The 22,514-nt window shown below is 45.7% G+C and overlaps 1 protein-coding gene across 7 annotated transcripts in view; it reads left to right on the top strand.

Annotated features, from left to right (window-relative positions):
- MORC2 (MORC family CW-type zinc finger 2) overlaps nt 1-22,514 on the top strand; it is a 107,287-nt gene that overhangs the window by 32,171 nt on the left and 52,602 nt on the right. For all 7 annotated transcript variants that reach the window (XM_043497843.1, XM_043497842.1, XM_038373227.2 and 4 more), the window contains 5 exons: nt 2,773-2,881; nt 3,292-3,451; nt 3,556-3,667; nt 4,767-4,892; nt 18,487-18,566. In XM_043497843.1, the coding sequence (XP_043353778.1) occupies nt 2,773-2,881; nt 3,292-3,451; nt 3,556-3,667; nt 4,767-4,892; nt 18,487-18,566 (587 nt within the window). The remainder of the gene's footprint in view (nt 1-2,772; nt 2,882-3,291; nt 3,452-3,555; nt 3,668-4,766; nt 4,893-18,486; nt 18,567-22,514) is intronic.

Raw genomic sequence — 22,514 nt, 5'->3', positions numbered from 1 at the left:
TTTCTTCTGCAAGATCAGGAGGGAGAGAGCCAGGGTTATTCTGATAACCCCATTCTGACCTTGCCAATTCTGGTTTTCCCCACATTCTCTGCTTGTGAGCATCTCCCTCACAAGACCATTACCAATTCAGAGTCCTCCTGTTCAGACTAGCTATGGCACCTAGAGTCTTGCAAAAGTCTTTCAGTGGTGGCGACCTGGATGAGAAGAAACAGCTTTGTCTTTCCAGATTTCAGCAACTGACTACTGATGGGCAGATCCAGCATGGAGATCCAGTCAGCAACCTCATTCCTAGTCTATTATCTCTCCTGAGAATATGTATCAGCAAAGAAAAGTCAACTTTGATTCCCATAAGGACCACAGATTTCATAGAAACTATTCTGGACTTGACTACAGCAAGAGCCTACCTCTCCCGATGGAGAGATTCCGCACCATGAGCAATATGATGAAATAGGTCTGCAACAAACCTCAAACTCCAGTCAGTGTCTGCCCTTCCCTTCTAGGCCATGTGACCTCATGCACTCTCGTAACACTATTTGCCAGACTCCACCTCTACTGTCTACAAACCTGACTTCAGTTTGTCTACTTAACAGATGACAGGGCTGGGGCTTTGAGCAGGGGGTTGGACTAGATGACCTCCTGAGGTCCCTTCCAACCTGATATTCTGTTATTCTGGCACTGTCATAGAATCATAATCCCAGCCAAGATGATGGCTTCTCCTGGCTGGTGGGCAAACCCAGAAAAACTTTGTGAGGGTTCTTTCTCACACCCTTACCCGAGGTGACTGTCATGGATGCTTCCCTTTTATGTTGGGGAGCCCACATTGACAATCACATTGCACAAGGCACCTGGATCCCTTGAGAAGCCAGCATGCATATCACCAACCTACTGGAATAAAGTCCACCTCGCAGCAGTGAGCGCCTTTCATCCTGTGTTTGAAGATCATACTATCTTCACTCATCCAACGACCATTAGATTTCTGAATGGACTAATTGGAATGTTCCCACCAGTGGTTAAACCAACATTACAATGGGATCTGAATCTAATACTTTCAGTATTTACCACATCTCCTTTTGAACCAATAGCCACTTGTTCCATGTTCCCACCTGTTGATGAAATTTGCCTACCTAGTTGCCATTGCATCAGCCAGAATGGTGAGCGAGCTGGGAGCACTCCATGGAAGATCCATTGTATACCATTTTTCATAAAAAGGTCTTTCTTCACCTCCACCAAAATTCGTTCCTAGAGTAATTCCTGAATTTCACATAAATCAAACCATCCACTTATTGGTACTTTTTTTTCCCAAAGCCTCATTCTTCTGATGAGGAGAGAAGGCTTCACTCTCTCTAGATGTCCAGCGGGGCACTGGCATTCTATCTGCAGAGAACAAAAGCAGTTAGGAAAACATGTAGACTATTTATTGCCTCAGCAAAGTGATCAAGGGTCAAGCATTATCGTCTACCCAGAGATGCTTTCTGAATGGAGCTCAAGCTGCATCATCCTTGATTACCAGCTAGCAGATATCCTTCCTCTAGCCCAGGGAGGGCATGAGAATCCACACCATTAGAGCACAAGCAACCTCTTGAGACATACCTCTATTATATATGTATAGGGTGGCTACCTGGAGCTCTGTCCATACCTTCACAAAACATTATGCGATGGGCCAAACCTCTACAGCAGATAAAGCTATGGGAATGGCAGTACTGCAGATATCCGTACCATCTGCATCCTTGCACCCACCTCATGTTTGCTAATCTTCAATGTATCTCGAAGAAGAAATAGTGGTTGGTTACTTGTAACTGGAGGTTCTTCAAGATGTGTGGTCCTTGTCTGTATTCCACTACCTGTCGTCCGTCCCGTCTGTTGCGTATCATGACTGGATTCATGGTAAGAGGAGGAACAGGAGCATAATCATTCCACACTTCCCTTCTACCCTTGGTTCAGGGCACGAGGAGAGCAATTGTGCATGTGCTGACCAAGGGACATGGCATACTAAAAATCTCCAGACTAGGGTGTGCACGTATACCGTGCACCTATGTGTGGAATCACAAAGGGACCACACATCTCAAAGAACCTCCAGTTACACGTAAGTAACTTCCATTTTCCTTTATCGGGGGAGCGCTTGAGGGAATTGGAAGGGTGGGGGAGAAGGAAACTGGCAGAGAGAGGTAGAAATGGGAAAGGAGAGAGAAGCATATGGACAGAGAGGTTAAGGTTGGGCAGGGCTGTTCGGTAGGCCACTGGGTCCAGTGCCCTGGGGCTAGTGCTGGCCACTGTGGGCAAGGAGCTCTGAAGGTTGTAGTGATTCAATAGTTCACACCCTGTGAGCTCTTCTGGCTGCCGCTGCTGCCCATGTGGCTGGAGGAAGTGATGCCCACTTGGCCTTGTGCTGTATATGCATCCAACTGAGTCTGGAGCAGGTTTTCTGTGGAGCTAGAAGATCCTACCTTTGGCTGTAGCTGGTGCTGGATGTTTTGAGGAACAAGCCCAGAGGTCTCCATCTAATCCTACGAAAATATGTCCTTTTCTGGATGTCATTTTTGTGGGGTGAATCAGGTTATTTAGGGCATGAATGATTTTTGTTTTGTATAGCATGACAAGATGTTTGTTTTAAAGCATTTTGAGATATTCAGGTATTCTCATCTTTGTTGGCATTTCAAAATTAATTAAAAAAAATATAGTTCAGGGGATGGGACCCTAGTAGCCCAGGACTTGTAGTAGAAAGTGTTGAGTTTTTCAGACTGACTTTCCACACACTCTAAAATCTGCCTCCAGGGGTTCCATGCGGATTGGGAAGGATTTTATCCTGTTCACTAAGAAAGACACCACCATGACCTGCCTCTTCCTGTCACGCACATTTCACGAGGAAGAAGGCATCGATGAGGTTTGCATGCCTTTTGTCACTCTAAAATATAATGCTAGGTATTTGCTAAGATGAACCTTCTGTTGTTCTCTGTACCTCATCTGAGCTTCTAAGAGGAAAAGAACCTGTTCTGAAGTGATTTTTTTTTTCTTGCGGTTTACATTGTACTTGGGTAAAATAACTTGGTCTGAGAAGATAAACTGTATAAAAAGGTAACTCTGAGGGGATGGGAAACAAGGGTTTTTGGGTGTTGGACACTGAGTTAATACTCAGCTGTTATGGGAGGGGGTAGGAAGGGGATCAATACTGTATGTAGAGGCCATCAGAAGAAATAACTTAACTTAACCCAAGCATGGGAGCCAATGAAGTGTGCCTTTCTCAAGAGAAAGGGTTGGAGCTTCATCTTAATCCCCATCCAATCCTTTCCACAGGTGATTGTCCCGCTGCCCACCTGGAACACACGTACCCAGGAGCCCATAACCGACAACATGGAGAAATTTTCTATTGAGACTGAGCTCATTTATAAGTATTCCCCCTTCAAGTCGGAACAAGAGGTGATGGAGCAGTTTAAGAAGATCCCTGGGGAGAAGGGTAAGTGTAAACTGGTGCTGGGCATGGGACAATTGGAAATGAAACGCGAGAAGAAATTTGGATGGCATTAGATGGAGCTTACCTCAAGTTTGTCACCTACTCAGGGACCTTGGTGATTATCTTTAATCTCAAACTGATGGATAATGGGGAGCCAGAGCTGGATGTGACCTCAGACCCCCGAGATATCCAGATGGCAGAAACATCCCCTGAAGGAACGTAAGTGCAACAGTTGCTGGAATGGCAGTCTGTAGGAATGGCTTGTGGTGGTTGATGGTTGATATGTCCTGTTTATGCAGGTGAGTTGATGAGAATTCTACATTTTGGAGTGCATCAGGTTGGGATTTCAGACTTTCCTTGGCTCTCCTGCTCAGTGTTTCCTCTAATTTTTCCCAAGAATGTGCAGAATGAAATTCATGGAGTGGAGGGATTTGGCGTGTGGGAGGGGTCTCAGGGCTGGAGCAGAGGGTTGGGGTATGGAGGTGGGGGAGGGCTCCAGCTGGGAGTGTGGGCTCTGGGGTGGGGCCGGGGTTGAGGGGTTTGGGGTGCAGGCTGTCCTGGGGCTACGGTGGGGAGAGAGGGCTCCCCCCCCCCCAGCTCTCTCTCCCCACAGCAGCACCTGGGCTGTGGGGGGAGAGGTGCCTCGGCTGCAGCCGGGCTCGGTTGGGGCCGGGGGAGGAGCGTCTCTCCCCTAGCTGTGGCAGGCTGGGGCAGGGGCGCCTCTCCCCAGACTGGGGCCCCCTCCTTCTCTCCCCTCCCCCGGTGAACTGTGTTTTGAGTGTGACTGAGTTGGGTGGTTACATCCACATTGTGACCAGACATGGAGTTCTGGTGAGGCTAGCTGCCTAACCAAGGTGAGGGGACGGTAGGACTGGATTTGAATGGGTTTCTCTGGTCAAAGGACTGTGGGTGGGGCCTTTTGCGGATGGGAACAGTCTGTTCAGTGTAGGGGAGTCTGGATCACTGGTCAGACATGCACAATTAGAGCTCTTTGCTCAGTAAAGGGGAGACTGATATGGATGGGCAAAAGCTTTCTCAGTGAAGGGGAACCTGGGACAGTGCTCAGGGTGGCTCATCATGGTGGAATGCAGACACGAGCCAGGTAGGCTGTTTTGTCCACCCTTCAAGCTAGTTTATAGCAAGAAAATAAACAAACTGGTCCTAAACCAACCAATAGTCATAAACTTGGTATGGGGAGAGTGTTGGGGTGCTGCTCAGGGCTGGATAGGATGGGCTGTCTTCTCTGGTGAGTGGAGTAGAGGGCATTGCTTGAGTTTGACTAGACTATCTCATTCCTGTAAGCTCTCTCCTCTTGTAGGAAGCCAGAGCGTCGCTCCTTCCGTGCCTATGCTGCTGTCCTTTATATTGATCCCAGAATGAGGATCTTCATCCATGGACACAAAGTACAAACCAAGCGACTTTCCTGCTGCCTCTACAAGCCCAGGTAGGAGCCATGACTTAGGGGACCATGTTCAGCCGCAAGGCCCCTGTGGTCCCATTATATCCCTGGTAGCTTGCTGGGTGTGCTTGCCATGTACAAGACCCTGTAAAAGCCATAAAAATCAAGAGACGGTGGCTAATTTGAAGTCTTAGAGCAAGATTTTCAATGGCGATCCGTATTTGCCTACCTCTGTTCCCATTAAAGTCAAGGAAAAAGCCAAGGCTTCTGAAAATCCTACCTGGAACCGATGGGGTTCAGTTCCCTTTCAGGGCATACAGAGGAGTGAAGGTCATGTTCTTGGCCATGTTACAACTTTGTTTCAGACAACAGTAACCAGTTTGGTATGGCTGGGAAATTCCCACTTGGGGTATTATGAAAATTATATCACGTGGAAATGAAAATAGGCTGAGTGTCTAGAAACACTAAGTGTGTGGTGGTGTTTTTAGATGCAGCAGTTTTAACTTTATATGATGTCTGGGCAAAGTTGGCTTTTCCTCATTTTAAACCCATTCGGACATCAACTTCCAAATCCATGGAGTCAGACTATGGGGGGGGAGGGTGATGTCATGGTAGGGGTCTACTGTAGACCACCAAATCAGGAGGAGGACATGGATGAGGCATTTCTAAAACAAATAACAAATATCCAAAACTCAAGACATGGTAGTAATGGGGAACTTTATTTATCCCGTCATCTGTTGAAAAGGTAACATGTCAAAACACAAAATATCCAATAAGTTTTTGGAGTGTGTTGGGGACAACTTTTTGTTTAGGAACATAAGAATGGCCATATTGTCTTCTGACCTTGGCTGGTGCTACATGCATCAGAAGGAACTAACAGAACAGGGCAATTTATCGAGTGATCCATCCCCTGTTGTCCAGTCCTGGCTTCTGGCAGTCGGAGGTTTAGGGGCACCCAGAGCCTAATTTAATACCAGGCGCTCAGATTCATCCATCTTAGTATTTATACTTCTTGCATTTGTGTACAAACATTTATAAAATTTGTCAATATTCGGATATCTGCCTTCATGTGATATAACTGAACAGCACTCTTTTTCATTTGACCATTTCTCTTCAGTTCCTATGTGTATTTTATCCACTACTATCCTCTCTTCCTCACTAGGACATAGAGTATACTCTTTAATGAATCCTCCACTAAGGGATGTGTCTGTCTGAACCATGTGCTCCTCCACACTTGTTGGCTTTCCCCCAGCTCTTAGTTTAGAAACTCTTTTATATGACCTTTTTGATTCTACATGCCAGCGTTATGGTTTCGGTGGAGCCCATTCTTCCTGTATAGGTGCCTCCTTTCCCCAAATGTTCCCCAGTTCCCAGTACACCTAAATCTCTCCTCTGAGCATCATCATCTCATCCATGCATTGAGAGCCTGCAGTTCTTCCTCTCTGTCTGGCCCTATCCAGGGAACTGGAAGAATTTTGGAAAATGTTATCCTGGCAATCCTGGACTTTAATCTCTTGTCTAGCAGCCTAAATTGGGCCTCCTATATTTTCCATATGTCATTGGTACCTACCTATACCATGAGCCTTCCTAGCACTGCACATACATCTGCCTAGATGTCTTGAGAGGTTTGCAACCTTTTCACCTGGCAGGGAGTTTACCATGCGGTTCTCCCGGTTATCACAAACCCAACTATCTTTATTTCTAATAATCTAATTCCCCAATCCAAGTCAAAAACATGGAGACCTGGGAGAAGGTTTGGAATCTGGGGGGAGCATGGGCCATTATAGCAGGGTTAAGGGAGAGACGAGAGAACATGAGGGGGAATCAAATCAGTATCTTAGATGTCTGTCTACTAATGCGAGAAGTATGGGGAATAAGCAGGCGGAACTTGAAATAATAGTTAATAAACACAGCTATCACAGAGACTTGGTGGAATAATACACATGAATGGAATATTGATATAGAAGGGTACAGTTTGCTCAGGAAGGACAGGCAGGGGACAAAGGGAAGAGGTGTTCCCTTATATATTAAAAATGTATACACTTGGACTGGAGTTGAGATGGAAATAGGAGACAGACTTCTTGAAAGTCTCTGGGTAAAGACCAAGAGTAAAAAAACAAGATTGATGTCATGGTAGGAGTCTACGACAGGCCACCCAACCAGGAAGAAGAGGTGGAGGAGGCTTTTTGTTAAACAAGTAACAGAATCATCCTAAGCACAGGACTTGTTGGTGATTGGGAACTCCAGCTACCCAGGAACCTGTTGAGAAAATAACACGGTAGGGCACAGATTATCCAACAAGTTCTTGGAATGTATTGGAGACAATTTTGTATTTCAGAAGGTGGAGAAAGCTACCATGGGAGAGACTGTTGTAGATTTCATTTTGACAAATAGGGAGGAACAGGTTGAGAATGTGAAAGTGGAAGGCAGCTCAGATGAAAGTGATCATGAAATGATAGAGTTCATGATTCTAAGGAATGATAGGAGGGAAACCAGCACAATAAAGATAATGGATTTCAAGGAGGCAGACTTTAGCAAACTCAGGAAGTTGGTAGGTAAGATCCCATGGGAAGCAAGTCTAAGGGGGAAAATGATTGAAGACAGTTGGCAGTTTTTTAAAGAGACATTATTAAGGGCACAAGAGCAAACTATCCCACTGCGTACGGAAAATAGGAAGTCTGGCGACAGAGCACCCTGGCTTAACCAGGAGATCGTCAATGATCTGAAACTCAAAAAAAGTCCTATGAAAAGTGGAAACTAGGTCAAATTACAAAAGATGAATATAGACAAATAACACAAGTATGTAGGGATAAAATTAGAAAGGCCAAAGCACAAAATTAAATTAAAATAGCTAGAGACATAAAGAGTAACAAGAAAACGTTCTACGAATACATTAGAAGAAAGAGGAAGACCAAGGACAGGGGAGGCGCATTATTTAATGGGGGGGGGGGGAGAACAATAACTGAAAATGGCAGAAATGATTACTTTTTTGTTTCAGTTTTCACCAAAAAGTTAGTCGCGATTAGACATTGAACATAGTGAATGCCAGTGAAAATGAGGTAGGATCAGAGGCTGAAATAGGAAAAGAGCAAGTTTAAAAATTACTTAAAGTTAAATGTCTTCAGGTCACCAGGGCCTGATGAAATGCATCCTAGAATACTCAAGGAGCTGACTGAGATGATATCTGAGCCATTGACTATCTTTGAAAAGTCATGGGAGACGGGAGAGATTCCAGAAAACTGGAAAATGGCACTATATTTGTCCATCTATAAAAAGAGAAATAAGGAAAATCCGGGGAATTAACCAGTTAGCTTAACTGCTGTACCCAGAATGATGGAGCAAATCCATTAAGCAATCAATTTGCAAACACCTAGAAGATAGTAAGGTGATAAGTAACAGTCAGCATGAATTTGTCAAGAACAATTCATGTCCAACCAACCTAATAGCTTTATTTGACAGAGTAATGAGCCTTGTGGAGATGGGGGAAGTGGTAGATGTGGTGTATCTGCCTTTAGTAAGGCTTTTGATGCTGTCCCGTATGACCGTCTCATAAAAATACTAGGGAAATACAATCTAGATGGATCTACTATAAGGTTGGTGCATGACTGGTGAGGAAACTGTTCCCAGAGAGTAGTTATCTGTGGTTCACAGTCAAGCTAGAATGGCTTATCAAGTGCGGTCCCGCAGGGATCAGTTCTGGGTCCGGTTCTGTTCCATATCTTCATCAGTGATTTAGATAATGGCATAGAGAGTACACCATAAAATTTGCAGATGATACCAAGCTGGGAGGAATTGCAGGTGCTTTGGAGGTTAGAATTAAAATTTGGACAAACTGGAGAAATGGACAAATGCAAAGCACTCCACTTAGGGAGAAACAATCAGTTTCACATGTACAAAATGGGAAATGACTGCTTAGGAAGGAGTACTACAGAAAAGGATCTGGGGATCATAATGGTTCACAAGCTAAATATGAGTCAGTGTAACACTGTTATGCAAAAAAAAAAAAAAAAAAACAACCCCAACCCCCCCCCCCCCCCCCAATCATTCTGGAATGTTTTAGCAGGAGTGTTGTAAGCAAGACACAAGAAGTAATTCTTCTGTTCTACTCTGCACTGATTAGGACTCAGCTGGGGCATTGTGTCCAGTTGTGGGTGCCAAATTTCAGGAAAAATTTGGACAAACTGGAGAAAGTCCAGAGAAGAGCAACAAAAATGATTAAAGGTCTAGAAAACATGACCAATGCAAGAAGATTGAAAAAAATTGGGTTTGATTAATCTGGAGAAAAGAGTGAGAGGGGACATAACAGTTTTCAAGTACATAAAAGGTTGGTACAAGGAGGAGGGACAAAAGTTGTTCTCCTTAACCTCAGGATAGGACTTAAGCCCAGCATTGGGTTTAAATTGCAGGAAGGGCAGTTTAGGTTGGACATTAGGAAAAACTTCCTAACTGTCGGGGTAGTTAAACACTGGAATAAATTGCTGAGGGAGGTTGTTGAATCTCCATCATTGGAGATTTTTTTTAAGAGCAGGTTAGACACACACCTTTCAGGGGTGTCTAGATAATGCTTGCCTTGAGTGCAGGGGACTGGACTGGATGACCTCTTGAGGTAACTTCTAGTCCTATGATTCTCTGATTACTATTACTTCTCTCTTCCTAATAAGAGGTGTTCCCTCCTCTGGAGAGAAATCCTCAGCGCAAGAGGATACCATGACATCATCTTGAAGGATGGTCCCAATTATAGGATCAGTTCCCTCTGCTGCTGCATGATATTCCTCCTTCCCTGAGACTTTCATCCTCCTGAACAGCACAGAAGCTATTAGACTGTGGGTGGGATTGTTCTGCTGTATTCCAGAACATCTTGTCTGTGTATCTTTCTGTCACCCTTAGTTCCTCCAGTTCAGTCACTCTAGTCTCAAGATCCTGTACTCTGTTTCTAAGGACCATGTGCCTCTTGCACCAAATGCAGGGAGGAAAAAACCCTTTGGAAGATGGAGGAAGTAGCCAGGAGGGCAGCCATTTTAGACTTGATTCTGACTAAGAGGAATTGGTTGTAAATATGGATGTTGAAGTCCTTTTGAGTGAAAGTGATCATGAAATTATATTTTTCATAATTCTAAGGAAAGGGGAAGGAGTGAGAGAAGCAGAATAAGGACTTCAAAAAAGCAGACTCTAGCAAACTCAGAACTAATAGGTAAGGTCCATGGAAAGAAAATCTAAGGGATAAAGGAGTTCTGTAGAGCTGGCAGTTCTTCGCGTAGATGCATGTATTCCACTCAGGTGTGTGCGTGCCCAGCATGCTGGAGCTGTAGGCTTTTGTGTAGTAGTAACTGTGGAGGGGTTATTCTCATGACTGTGGCCCCTCCCCTGGCTATATGAGGTGGCACTGCCCTGACCCCTCTGTTTTCTCACCACCTGTAGCTGGAATCGGAGCTTTGTATGGTTGTAGTCTCACAACCTTGCATTTAGTCTTAGCTTAGTTTATTGTATCTGTAGTGTTCTCCATTGATGCCCTCACTGTGGTCCCTCATGAGGAAGGACGATCCCCAACAACAACGCCCACACACTGTTTCTGCTTTGTCTTGGTGAGACCCACCTTAAAAAGCATTGGCCGTTCTGTAAGTTGTTCAAGAAGTGGACTTGGATGGCGTGGGACCTTCGTCTCAAGCAGCACCTGATTGAACAGGCCATGCAGCCTGATCCGGTACTGAGGCCCTACTTGGGCTGAAGATCACCCTTGGGTTCAGAGAGTGCTGCTGCCTCTTGTTCCGGGGAAGGCGACTCTCCCAAGATGTTGAGGAGCTGTTCTCCATTGTTGGTGCCGAGGAATAGATGTCATAAGACCAGTGGGGACCACTCCAGGTCGCGGGCAGACTCCTCTGCCTCCCCAGGGAAAGCACAGACCAGCACGGGACCAGTTCTGGCATGCGGGATGTGCTGGTTCCTCTGACTCTTCCCAAGAACCAAGTGGCAAGGGCAGAAATCCCATATTGTTGACTCCGGTTCTGGTCTCCGGGCGTCTGTTGGGTCCGGTATCGATGTCGGCAATGCTGGTACTGACTATGCACTGTGTCAATGTATCAGGCTGTGGCGGACATGCTCTGCCTTTCCCTTCCATCCTCTCGGCTGGTCCAGGGCTTTCCAAGGCTTGTGCCATTGGCAGCCCCTCTAATATACCGTGCCACTGAACCTTTGTGCCTCTCGGCACCGTACCTAGATGCTTCTCTTCCTGTGATGGGCATGAAGCTAGTACTGGAATCAGTGCAGGGGACCTTGGCATTGGGACCATCATTGGACCCGCTGCAGTCAACACCAAAGGTACTCCCATGGTGGCTCACACCACTCTCAACATCGATGTACTCGGGCACTCCAGTACCACTGTTTGTGCTGGGACTGACGCTGCCTTTGGCACCAGCATGGTTGGTGTCAATAGTACTGCCTTCATCGGGGGCACCCATTCCCACCTCATTCTGGACAATGGATGAATCAGAATGCCTGTTGACGCCCTTAGGCATCGCTCCTCCCATGCCACCAAGATCCTGGGTCTCATCCTCCCACTCTGCATTACCTGATGAACTCTGGGGACTGCCAATAGACCAATATGACTCCCAGAGCTGGCCATACTCAGATGATGCCATACTTTCTTATTCATCCTCCCTTCTATTTTGGAAGACTTCAAGGTGTATCAGGACCTTTTACGTTATGTAGCTGCATTTCTGGGCATCCCGGAGGAGTTTCTCCAAGAAAACACACCAAACCGGTGGACATTTTACAGCCCGCCATCCCTGGGAGAGTGGCCCTCCCAGTCAGTGATGTGCTCCTTGAGCTGGTGAAAACCCTGTGGAATACACCACCGGCCTGACTAAGTGCATGAAAAAGTGCTATTTTGTTCGCATGCAAGGATTTGGGAGGTTCTATTCCCATGGGGCCTTGAATTTCGTGGTGGTAAGGTTCCAGCAGAGTAGGTTTCAATCTATGCCCAAGGACCGAGATGCCAAGCGATTGGTTCTTCTGGGCAGGAAGATCTATACCTCATCATCCCTGCAGATGAGGATCACAAATCAACAAGCTTTGCTGTCCAAGTGTGATTTCCTCAATTTGTCAGCCATGTCTAAAGTCAATGACCAATTACTCAAGGCCTCACGTGAGGAGTTTTGGGCATTCATTGTGGAAGACTGCTTGGTAGCCAAAACGTCCCTGCAGTCCATCCTCAATGTTGCGGACTCCTTGGCCAGGGTGATGGCCTCAGCGGAAACTGAGGATGGCTTCCTGGTTGCAAAACCCTGGGATTGCTTTGGATATCCAGCAAACCATTGAGGACTTGCCCTTTGACAGTTGAGTCTTATTCCCAGACATGACAGATGACACTTTACACTGCTTTAAGGATTCCTGGGTTCCTGTGAAAAGAAAAGGAGTACTTGTGGCACCTTAGAGACTAACAAATTTATTTGTTGTTTGGATGAAGTGAGCTGTAGCTCACGAAAGCTTATGCTCTAATAAATTTGTTAGTCTCTGAGGTGCCACAAGTACTCCTTTTCTTTTTGCAAATACAGACTAACACGGCTGCTACTCTGAAACCTGGGTTTCTGTGAGATCTTTGGGAGTGTATGTGCTGTCTGCACAAAGACACCACTATGGGGTGCAGCAATAGTATTGCCTACAGCATTCCTTTGTGCAATCTTTTCCCCCGAAACAGCGGGAATGCCCTAGAAAAAGGGATATGCAAAAGAGGATGCAGTCAGGCTCAGGCTTCGGGCACTCAATACTCTCTCCCCTTGGATCTGTCTAAGTACCCATTTTGACTTTTTAGTCCAGAGCACTGTTCCAGCCATTACCCCACCCTCTCTGTTCCTCCATCCCTTTGTGGACAGGCTGGCCCACTTTTTTACAATGCTTGGGACTTGATTACTTCTGATAGCTGGGTCCTAGACATTGTCATATTGGGCTATATAATCCAGTTCCTCTCCACAGACCCTTCCCACACCCCTCCCCATCCCTCTTCAGGGACCCCTCTCACAAAACACTCTCATCGAGCAGGTCAGCTCTCTGATGTTGGAAGCGGTGGAGGGAGTTCCGCCAGAACACTCTGGCCACAGCTTTTACTTCTGGTACTTCCTGATACTGAAATCCCAGGCCGGGGGGGAGAACCATTCTTGACCTTCGCAGCCTCAGCAAATCCATCTACTGTGTGTGAGTTCCGCATGATCACTCTATTAGCTGTCTTCTCTGCGCAGTTTCAGAATGACTGGTTTGCTGCTCTGGGCCTATTCTCATGTGGCAATTCTCCTGAGCCACAGAAAGTTTTTGTTTTGTGGTAGGAGAATGCCACTTTCAGTATATAGTTCTCCTGTTCAGCTCCCACTCAAAAATAGAGTTCGTTGGAGCCCTGTTAGATTCCATGAGGTCGAGGGCGTTCCTGCCAACTGTCTGCTTTCAGGCAATGCAACAGCTCTTCCTCAGTCTGCAATCTCAGCCCTCCAGGACAGTCCCCATGTGTCTGAGCCTATTGGGTCGCATGTCTGCAAATGGTCCAGTTTTCCAGGCTGTGCCTTCTCCCTCTTCAGATGTGGTTCAGGACAGTCTACCACCCTGCCTTGCATTCTCTGCGCAGTTTGTTTCGCCTGCGTCCACCAGTCCTAGATTCTTTGCCTTAGTGAGAGTCCCCACACAACATGTGCCAAGGAGTCCCCTTTGCTTGACCATCTCCAACTGACACTTCCCTTCTGGGTTGGGGGGGGGCGCATCTGGACTTGTTGAGGTTGCAGAGCCTCTTGTTGGAACAGGAAGCCTCACTCCATATCAACATATTGGAAGTTTGGGCCATCCACAATGTATGTTGTGCCTTCAGGGACGGCATAAGACACTCAATGGTTCGCATGTTACCAGTATGAGCTACTATGTGAATAAACAAGGGGGAGCACATTCCAGGTTATTCTGCCTGGAGGTGATCAAACTGTAGCAATTTTGTGTTGAAGACATCACTCTGGTAGCAGCCCACTGGCCGGGGTGCAAAATCATCTCACCGGCCATCTCAGCAGGGTCTTCTCCCTGAACCAAAAGTGACTTCTGAAGGAGCGTGTCCTCCAGGTCATCTTTGCAACATGGGGGTGTCCACACCATCAGCCTGTTTGCGAGAAAAGAAAACAAAGGGCTGGTCTACACTATACTAATTATGTCAACGTCTACACTCCAGCCTTGTTCCCTCTGATGTAAGTGTCTTACTACACCGATATCATAACTCCACCTCCACCAGAGGCATAGGGCTTATGTTGGTGCAGTTAGGGCAACTCAGTGTAGACACTGCATTACTTACGTTGGCTGCTGGCCGTCTTGTCAACTTCATGACAACAGTCTGTTACATGTTCAGAAATTGAGTCTTGTGGTCAGTTCACTAAGTGTGTTTGGCAGCAATATCAACATTTCATCCCCCTGTTCAAGAGAAGTCAATTTTTTCCAATGCCATGGTTGATGGGATTTCGGAAAGGGTTTCTCCGCTTTCATTCTCCAGTCTGAAAACCGGTACCCCTTTGGGACCTAAATATGGTTGTGGCTCCTCTCATGGGCCTGTCATTTGAGCCTTTTAAGTCCTGTCCGCTGCCTCTCCTGTCTCAGAAAACTCTGTCCCTGATAGCTATCACATCTGCAAGAAGGGTGTGTGAGTTGCAAGCGCTCATGGCCAAGCCATCGTGCACTCAGTTCTCCAAGGACAAAGTGACACTTCAGCTGCACCCAAAGTTTTTGTCTAAGGTGGCATCTCAGTTACACCTCCTGATTCAGATGAATTTGCGACTTAGGGAAAAACACGGGTCCTCTTACCCTTAGGAACAGTGTCTCCATAACTTGGATGTCTGGCTATGTCTGACGTTTGATCTAGACAGGACTTAAATCATTTCATGCTTTACCTTGCCTGTTTGTCCCCTATACGGACTGCATGAAGGGGCAAGCAGTCTCTGCTCAGACCATCTCTAGATAGATAATATCTCTTATCAAGATTGCGTATGAAATAGCTTTGGCTATGCCTCCTCAGAGGATATGGGCTCACTCCATGAGGGTGCAAGCGATGTTCATAGCATTCCTCAATGACATTTCCATACTGGACATTTGGAGGCTGGCTGCATATATGTTTACGGACCATTATGTTATTACTGCATTGTCCAGAGCGGACGAAGGCCTCAGAAGTGCAGTTCTATGATCCCTATTCCAGAAGACTCCAAGCCCTGCCTCCAGATTGGGGTACTGCTTGAGAGTCATCTAAGTGGAATACATGTCTGCATCTACTCAAAGAAGAAATGGTTACTTACTGTAACTGTGGTTCTTTGAGATGTGATGCAGGCATGTATTCCACAACCCACCCTCCAACCCCTCTGCATCAGACTTTCGGTGCAAAGGAACTGAGGGAGGTTGGGGTGGCACTGTCTGATATAGCCAGGTGAAGAGCCACAGCCACGAGGCAAGAGTGCCATCCTTCTGTGGGGATGGCTAGAAAAAAAATTCCAGCATGCTGGGCGCGCGCGCGCACACACACACACACACACACCAACCAACCAACCAACCAACCAACCAACCAAATTGGAATACACATGTGGGACACTTAAGGAACCAGCTCAAGCAATCTCAAAACTGTCAGCAGTTATCTTTGAGAAATCATGGAGGATGGGTGAGGTCTCAGATGGCTGGATACATGTAGGGTAGATTGTAGACCCTACCTTTAAAAAGGGGAATAAAAAGGACCTGGGGAATTATAGACCAGACACCCTAACTTTGATACCTGGAAAGATACTGGATCAATTTATAAGACAATTTTGTAAGCACCTAGATGAAAATAGGGTTATAAAGAAATAGCTGGTTCGGATTTGTCAAAGAACAAATCATGCCAAACCAGTTTAAATTCCTTCTTACAGTTACTGGCCTAGTGGCTGGGGAGAACGCTGTTGACGTGATATATCTTGATTTTAGTAAGGTGTGACAAAATTCCTGCTCTACCGTGGTGGGTCTTGCGCTTATTGACAGATTTGCTTGCCTTGGAGCTTCATGGCTGTTTTTCTGAATTCACAGTCCAGGTCGACTCCTCTTGGGTCTGACTAGGAGTTGGGAGGATTTGGTGGAACATGGCCCCGCCCTCTACTCCAGGTTTCAGCCTAGGGCCCTGTGGAATGCAGCTGTCTAGAGTGCCTCCTGGAACGGCTGTGCGACAGCTACAATTCCCTGGGCTACTTCCCCATGGCCTCCTCTCAACACCTTCTTTATCCTCACCATAGGACCTTCCTCCTGGTGTCTGATGATGCTTGTACACTTCAGTCCTCCAACAGTCCGCGTTCTCACTCTCAGCTCCTAGTGCCTCTTGCTCCCAGCTCCTCACATGCACACCACAAACTGAAGTGAACTCCTTTTTAAAACCCAGGTGACCTGATTAGCCTGCCTTAAATTGATTCTAGCAGCTTCTTGATTGGCTACAGGTGTTCTAATCTGCCTGTCTTAATTGTCTCCAGAAGGTTCCTGATTGTTCTGGGGACTTACTTAGCCTGGGGCTAATATATCTGCCTTCTATTACTCTTCTATAGCCATCTGGCCTGACCCTGTCACAAAGGCTTTTCATACACTTCTAAGTGACGTTCTGATAAGTAGGGAAATAATGTCTAGATGAAATTACTATACGGTGGGTATAAAAGTGTTGAAAGATTGTACTCCGTAGTTATCAACAGTTCACTGTCAAAATGGGGGGATATATCTAGTGGGGTTTCACAGGAGTCTGTTCTGAGTTCAGTACTATTCAATATTTTCGTTAATGGTTTAGATAATGGAGTGGAGAGTGTGTTTATAAAATTTACAGATGACACCAAGCTGGGAGGGATTGCTTGCGGTTGGAAGGACGTGATTAGAACTACAATAAGGAAGAAAAAATCAGATGCACCAATACAACATGGGGAACAAGGATTTGGGGGCTATAGTGGATGACAAATTGAATATGAGCCCTGTAGATGAATATGAATGTGATGCAATTGCGAAAAAGGCTTGTCATTCTACAGTGTATTGTCAGCAGTATCATATGTAAGACAGGAGGCAATTGTTCTACTCTACTCTACTCTACTCAACTCTGGTGACTTCTCAGCTAGAGTATTGTGTCCAGTTCTGGATGCCACACTTAGGCAAGACATGGACAAATTGCTGTCCTCTGGACTCTCCAACAAAAATGATAAAAGGCTTAAAAAACTTGACTTATGAGGAAAGGTTAAAAATAACTGGGCATGTTTAGTCTTGCAAAAAGAAGACTGAGGGAGGACCTGATAAATCTACAGCTACGTTAAGAGCTGTTATAAAGAGGGCAATGATCAATCCTCTGTCCACTGAAGAATGGACAAGAAATAGTCGACTTAATCTGCAGCAAGGGAGACTTAGGTTAGATACTATGGGAAACTTTTGTAACTATAAGGATAATTATAAGGATAGTTAAGCACTGGAATAGGCTTCCAACTGAGGTTCTGGAATCCCTGTTGTTGGAGGCTTCTAAAAATAAGGTAGATAAGTACCTGTCAGGGATGGGTGTAGATGTACTTAATCCTGCCTCAGCTCAGAGGGTTGGACTAGATGGGCTCTCAAGGTCTCATCCAGCTCTAGGTTTCTGTAATAGTTAAATTCGTGTTCAGTTTAGAGAGTATCAGGCAGGAGGAGTGTTAATGAAAAGAGCCATATGTAGGGCGCACACACCGATCCATGTGTGTGGGGGGAAGGGGTTCTTCTATCACTAATATAGAGCACAGGCTGCCCTCTAGCTAGTAAAACATGCTTTGTTCTATAAATGGAATCATAGTGTTGGGGACAGTGCGATAATAAAATACTCGCTTCGATTTCTCATTTTGCATAAGAAGTGCTGTGCAAGGGAGGCCAGTATCATTATCCCCGTTCTACAGGTTGGGAGGAGGATGCACAGAGGCTAAGACCCAGACTTTCAAAGTAGTAGCTAGTGATATTGGTGCCATCTGAGAAACCCTAGTTCCCAATGGCTTTGGAGTTGTTGTGGGTTCTGTGCATCTCTTAAAAACCAGACCCAAGGGGTATCAACTTAAGTAAAAGCCAAAAATCCGTGACTAATTTTGAAAATGGATTCCTTACAGATTTTTGCAGGTCACAAAGTGAGTCAGTGGGAGAGCTAAGACTAGAACCCTTTTTCTTGATTCCCAGTCCTGTGGCCTGGCCAGTGGACCATGTTGCCAAATGGGATGGATTTAAATGACAAGAAATGACGCTCACAAATTCTGTTTTTTCCAGGTCAGAAGTTTGTTTGAGGTTCCCAAACCTCGATCTTCACAATGTTTGCCCAGTTCTACTTTAAATATGATATGATATAGCATATGCAATGCAGACTTTTGGGGGGAGGACTGCTTGAGAAGTCAACATAATTTGGTCAGGGGGCTCTGGGTTGGGTGGAGAAATGGCTGGATGAAGGGTCTCCAGTCTCCACACCAAAAGGGAATGCGGAGACCTTTGTCTCGGGACAAGATGGTTATTAAGGCTGATGGTGGTCTCTGGCACATTGCATAATCTGTGGACTGTTGTTTTGCCATTTCTGCTACATGTAGCCTTTGTATAGTTGTGCCTGAGCTGGCTGATGGGATCACTAATGAATAAATTCTATTCATCACAGGATGTATAAATACACTTCAAACCGCTTCAAGACCCGTGCGGAGCAGGAAGTGAAGAAAGCAGAGCACATGGCTCGAATAGGTGGGTCCTGGGCGTGTGTATGGGTCCTGCATTAATGTAGGAATGGTGAAGCCAGTCTTGCCCCCCTGACTTGCCCTGTAATGGCAACTGTTGTAGTGAACACCATGATTGCTCGGGTGCCCTTCCTGTATGTTTATGATAGTCATATGGATAAGCCTATCCTTTTCCCTCCGTTGCACAGAACTAGCTTTCCAAATGATTCCTTCTGTGAGCATTCTATATAGAGCTCAGAAATCCAGAAAATAACACTTTCCTTAAGCACATAAACATTCTCCTCTTTCTGACACTAATTGTCTAACCTGTGCATGTATTATCCAAAGGGACCATTATCCCCAACTCCCCACATAGAAATCATTACTTTAGTTTTTCTTACTTGTTTCTCCTTTCCCTGGAGCTGATTACTTTGTTTCCTCCTGGGAAGTTTGTCTCCATCTACAAGGGTAAATCTGCCCCCGTATCTGGCAGAGATTGTCAGAGGCCCCTTGCCCCATTCCCAATCAGTCGCTAAGTCTAAGCGTGAGTGGGAAAATGGAGATGGTGATGAATCATTCATGTTTCCATTGGAACTTTAGTTTTCTTTTCATCCTTCCCCTTCATTTTCTTTGGCACCATCTCTTGATTTCTCTCTCTCTTCTGTATTACCAAACATCTGTGCACGTCTTCCCTCTCCTCCACTACTCCTTTTGGACCCAAGTAGCAGCTTCCTCCTTGTTTCCTCCATTCTGCTGCTCTTCTTTCAGTGCCATGGAACCTTTTGGTTCTATTGTTCCCTCATGTCCCCCTCCTTAAAGGAGCAGTCACTCGCAAGGAGATTTTTTTTTTTGTTTGTTTCAGCTATTCTGGTTCTAGAAATTACTCTGAAAGTGTCTGCAGCGGGATCCCCTTTTCACTTTACAGAGTGGGACACTCACCTTGGTCTCCCCACCGTGTAATTCTATACCCTCTTCTTCCTCCTGCACGGAGAGCAAAACTAAATCTAGCAATAAGAATAAAGATTTTTTGCTCCTCTCTGTGAAGAAGGTGAAATGTCCAGTGGAGGAATCTGCATTTGAATCTGACAGTTCTGGATGACCTTAGGTTTGGTCAGTTGAACAAATTCATAACGCTATGTTGAGAAGCATTTACCTCCCTTGTCTATATGTATGCAAAGATTCCTTTGAAAACCAACAAAAAATGAATAAACTGAGTTCTTCAGGTATGTGTCAGGGTGGATCCTACTGGCATTTCCCATGTTCGTGAGACTGGAGGGTTTTTTGATTAGCAGTGTCCATCAGGGCTATGTATGTGCCCAGTACCACCTCATGCTCCCATGCAAGGGCATAAAAGGTGGGGTGGCCAAGATCCATCCTCAGTTCCCTCTTACCACCTGTGGCAGCAGGTCTTAATCTGGTGAGTGTCCAACCCAATGATTCCTAGTTTTGGCTAAATTGTCTCAAAAATCTTCTACGGAACTCTTCTGATTCTTTGACATATGACCACTTTGATCTATGTTGATTCATCTGGACTGAGTATTGATGGTTAGACCCTCTCATACAGTGCTTCTTAACATGGTGGTCTCGAAATCTGCAGGCTCCAAGCCGTATCCTGTCTGTGATGGACTCATTCCTCTGAAAGATGGACACAGTAGATATCTCTTCTGTGTAGGAGAGTCTTTTATATACAAATAAGTTCAGTGTGCTTATCATTCTCTGCAAGGACTTGTGAGATGCAAGGTTGAAGTGCCTTCTCTTGTAGCAATCCATGAAAGTCTTTTCAGACCCAGAGGAGAAGAGCTCCAGAGTCCTGGTAGTGAACAAGCCAACCTCATCTAGTTCCTATCCAGTGGTCATCCCCACTCTGTTAGGAAGCCATCAGGCTTTGGATGTGCTATCATCAACACAAAGTAACCACATTGGCTGTACGTATTCCAGGGATAAGCAGTGACCTAGCAGACTTGCAGTAACCAACCATAAGTGGCTGCTGCAGAAGTCGGGCCTAGAGCCAGTATTCCATCAGTGGGGACTCCAATAATAGACCTGTTTGCCACAGAGGACAACACCAAATGCTTATACTTCTGCTCCAGAGCAGGTGTGAGCCCTGGGTCTTTGCCAGATACCCTTTTTTCCTTGGGTGGGCTCAAGGACTCATTTCCTTCTCTAATGCATCCCTTGATCCCCAGGGTAGTATCTCAGATCAGACTGGATAAGGCTATGAACTGTTACCCCATAACCTCTTACTGGCTGAGACAGTTTTGGCTGGCTTGACAGACTGTTGCAGATGTCCAGGCGGCTTCATGTACACCTCCCATTCTGCCTAGACATAATATCTCGGAAGCAAGGTCAGGTCTGCAGTCATTGCACCTGATGCCTTGAATGTTGACTGGTTGAGCACTAGTGACAGACTGCTCTCTGCAGGTTCAGGAAATTCTCAGACTAAGCATAAAACCTTTTGCTAGAGACACCTACTCTTCAAAATGAGTGGATGGGGAGGAAATATCCACATAGGCAGCCCAACACAATCTGGACCCAGTAGAGGTTCTGATATTGAAAATGCTTGACTACAAACTGCACATGAAATTGGTTCACCTTGCAGTAATAATGGTGTGTCACACTCCAGTGGAGCTGTACTATTTTCACATCCAACAGTAACAAAATACCTTAAGGGCCTCCTTCATATCTCCCTTCAATTAGAGAGCCAACTCCTATGTGGGAACTCAGTGTTGTTGTCATCCTAAAATTCACAGAGCCTCCAGCACTGTCATATCTCTCAGTACACCAGTGACCATCAAGAAAGTCTTTCTGATTGAGTCAGTGAGCTCCAAGCCCTCAAGGCTGAACTGTCTTACACATCCTTCCATAGGAACATGATGGTGTTGAGACCATGTTCTAGTTTCATCCTAAGATGGTCTCAAAATTCAGCCTGAACAAATTACTTTGCAAGTCTTCCTGAAACCACACTTGATGCTGGGAGAGAGAGTATGGCCAGAGTTTGCTCTTTTACCATAGCCTGAAAAGTTTGGTCCTATTATCTTCCTGCCTCTTTGTGGCCATATCTAGCCTATCGAAAGGACAACCCATCTGTGGCGTATTTTTGTGTGCCATCGTGTTCGGACAGCTGGCAAGCCTCTGTCCGAACACCAGGGGACACTCCACCAGAGCACAGGCAGTGTTTTTTGCCTGCTTTGGGAACATGCCAGTCTCTGAGAACTGCAACGCTGCAACATTGAGCATTTCACTGACTTTTCTTGTTTTTTATCTTGACGTGGCAACCAGGTCAGATGCCAAGGTCAGAAGAGCAATATTGGAATAACTGTTTGACTGATAGAGCTGAAATTCCTTACTCTCGCCATCCAGGGAGGATGCTCTTTAGCAGTCGCTTGCGGTGGGATCCACACTGATACACATTTGAAGAAGGAATGGTTTCTTACCCTACAGTAATTGCAGCTCTTCGAGATGATGTTAGTGTGGATTCCATGACGTGCCCTCCATCCACACTTTCTGGAGTTCTCAGAAACACGGGCTTTGAACTGCAAGGGAACTGAGGGCGGGTCATGGCCACCCTGTCCTTCATGCCTTTGTGTAGGAGCATGTGCAGCTCCTACAGTCGCTGCTGTTCAAAAAACCCTCCAGTCTCACATGCATGAGGCACATGCACACCTACAGTGGGATCTACATTGATTACCATAGATACTGTAGGGTAATTAACAGTTCTCTTTTGAATGCTTGTCCATGTGCATATTTCACTGTAGGTGCTTGCAAAACTGGTGTGGAAAGCACCAGCATTTGTGACTCCCTCCTCCATGAAAGGTATATAGTGTCAAGTCCGATCTCTAAAGGAGTCAAATACTTTTATATCTACTCGGTGCCCTCTTCCCTGCTGATGAGAATGGACAATGAGAAACCGTGCCAAATTAGAGCAACACCAAAGACTATGATCAAAGAAATTAGATTTACTTGAGAGAAAAGCTTA

This window comes from Dermochelys coriacea, chromosome 15 (assembly GCF_009764565.3).
Source record: "Dermochelys coriacea isolate rDerCor1 chromosome 15, rDerCor1.pri.v4, whole genome shotgun sequence".
Classification (NCBI taxonomy): Eukaryota; Metazoa; Chordata; order Testudines; family Dermochelyidae; genus Dermochelys; species Dermochelys coriacea.
The sequence above is the reverse complement of the archived record's forward strand: the minus strand, read 5'-3'. Positions and strand labels throughout refer to the sequence as shown.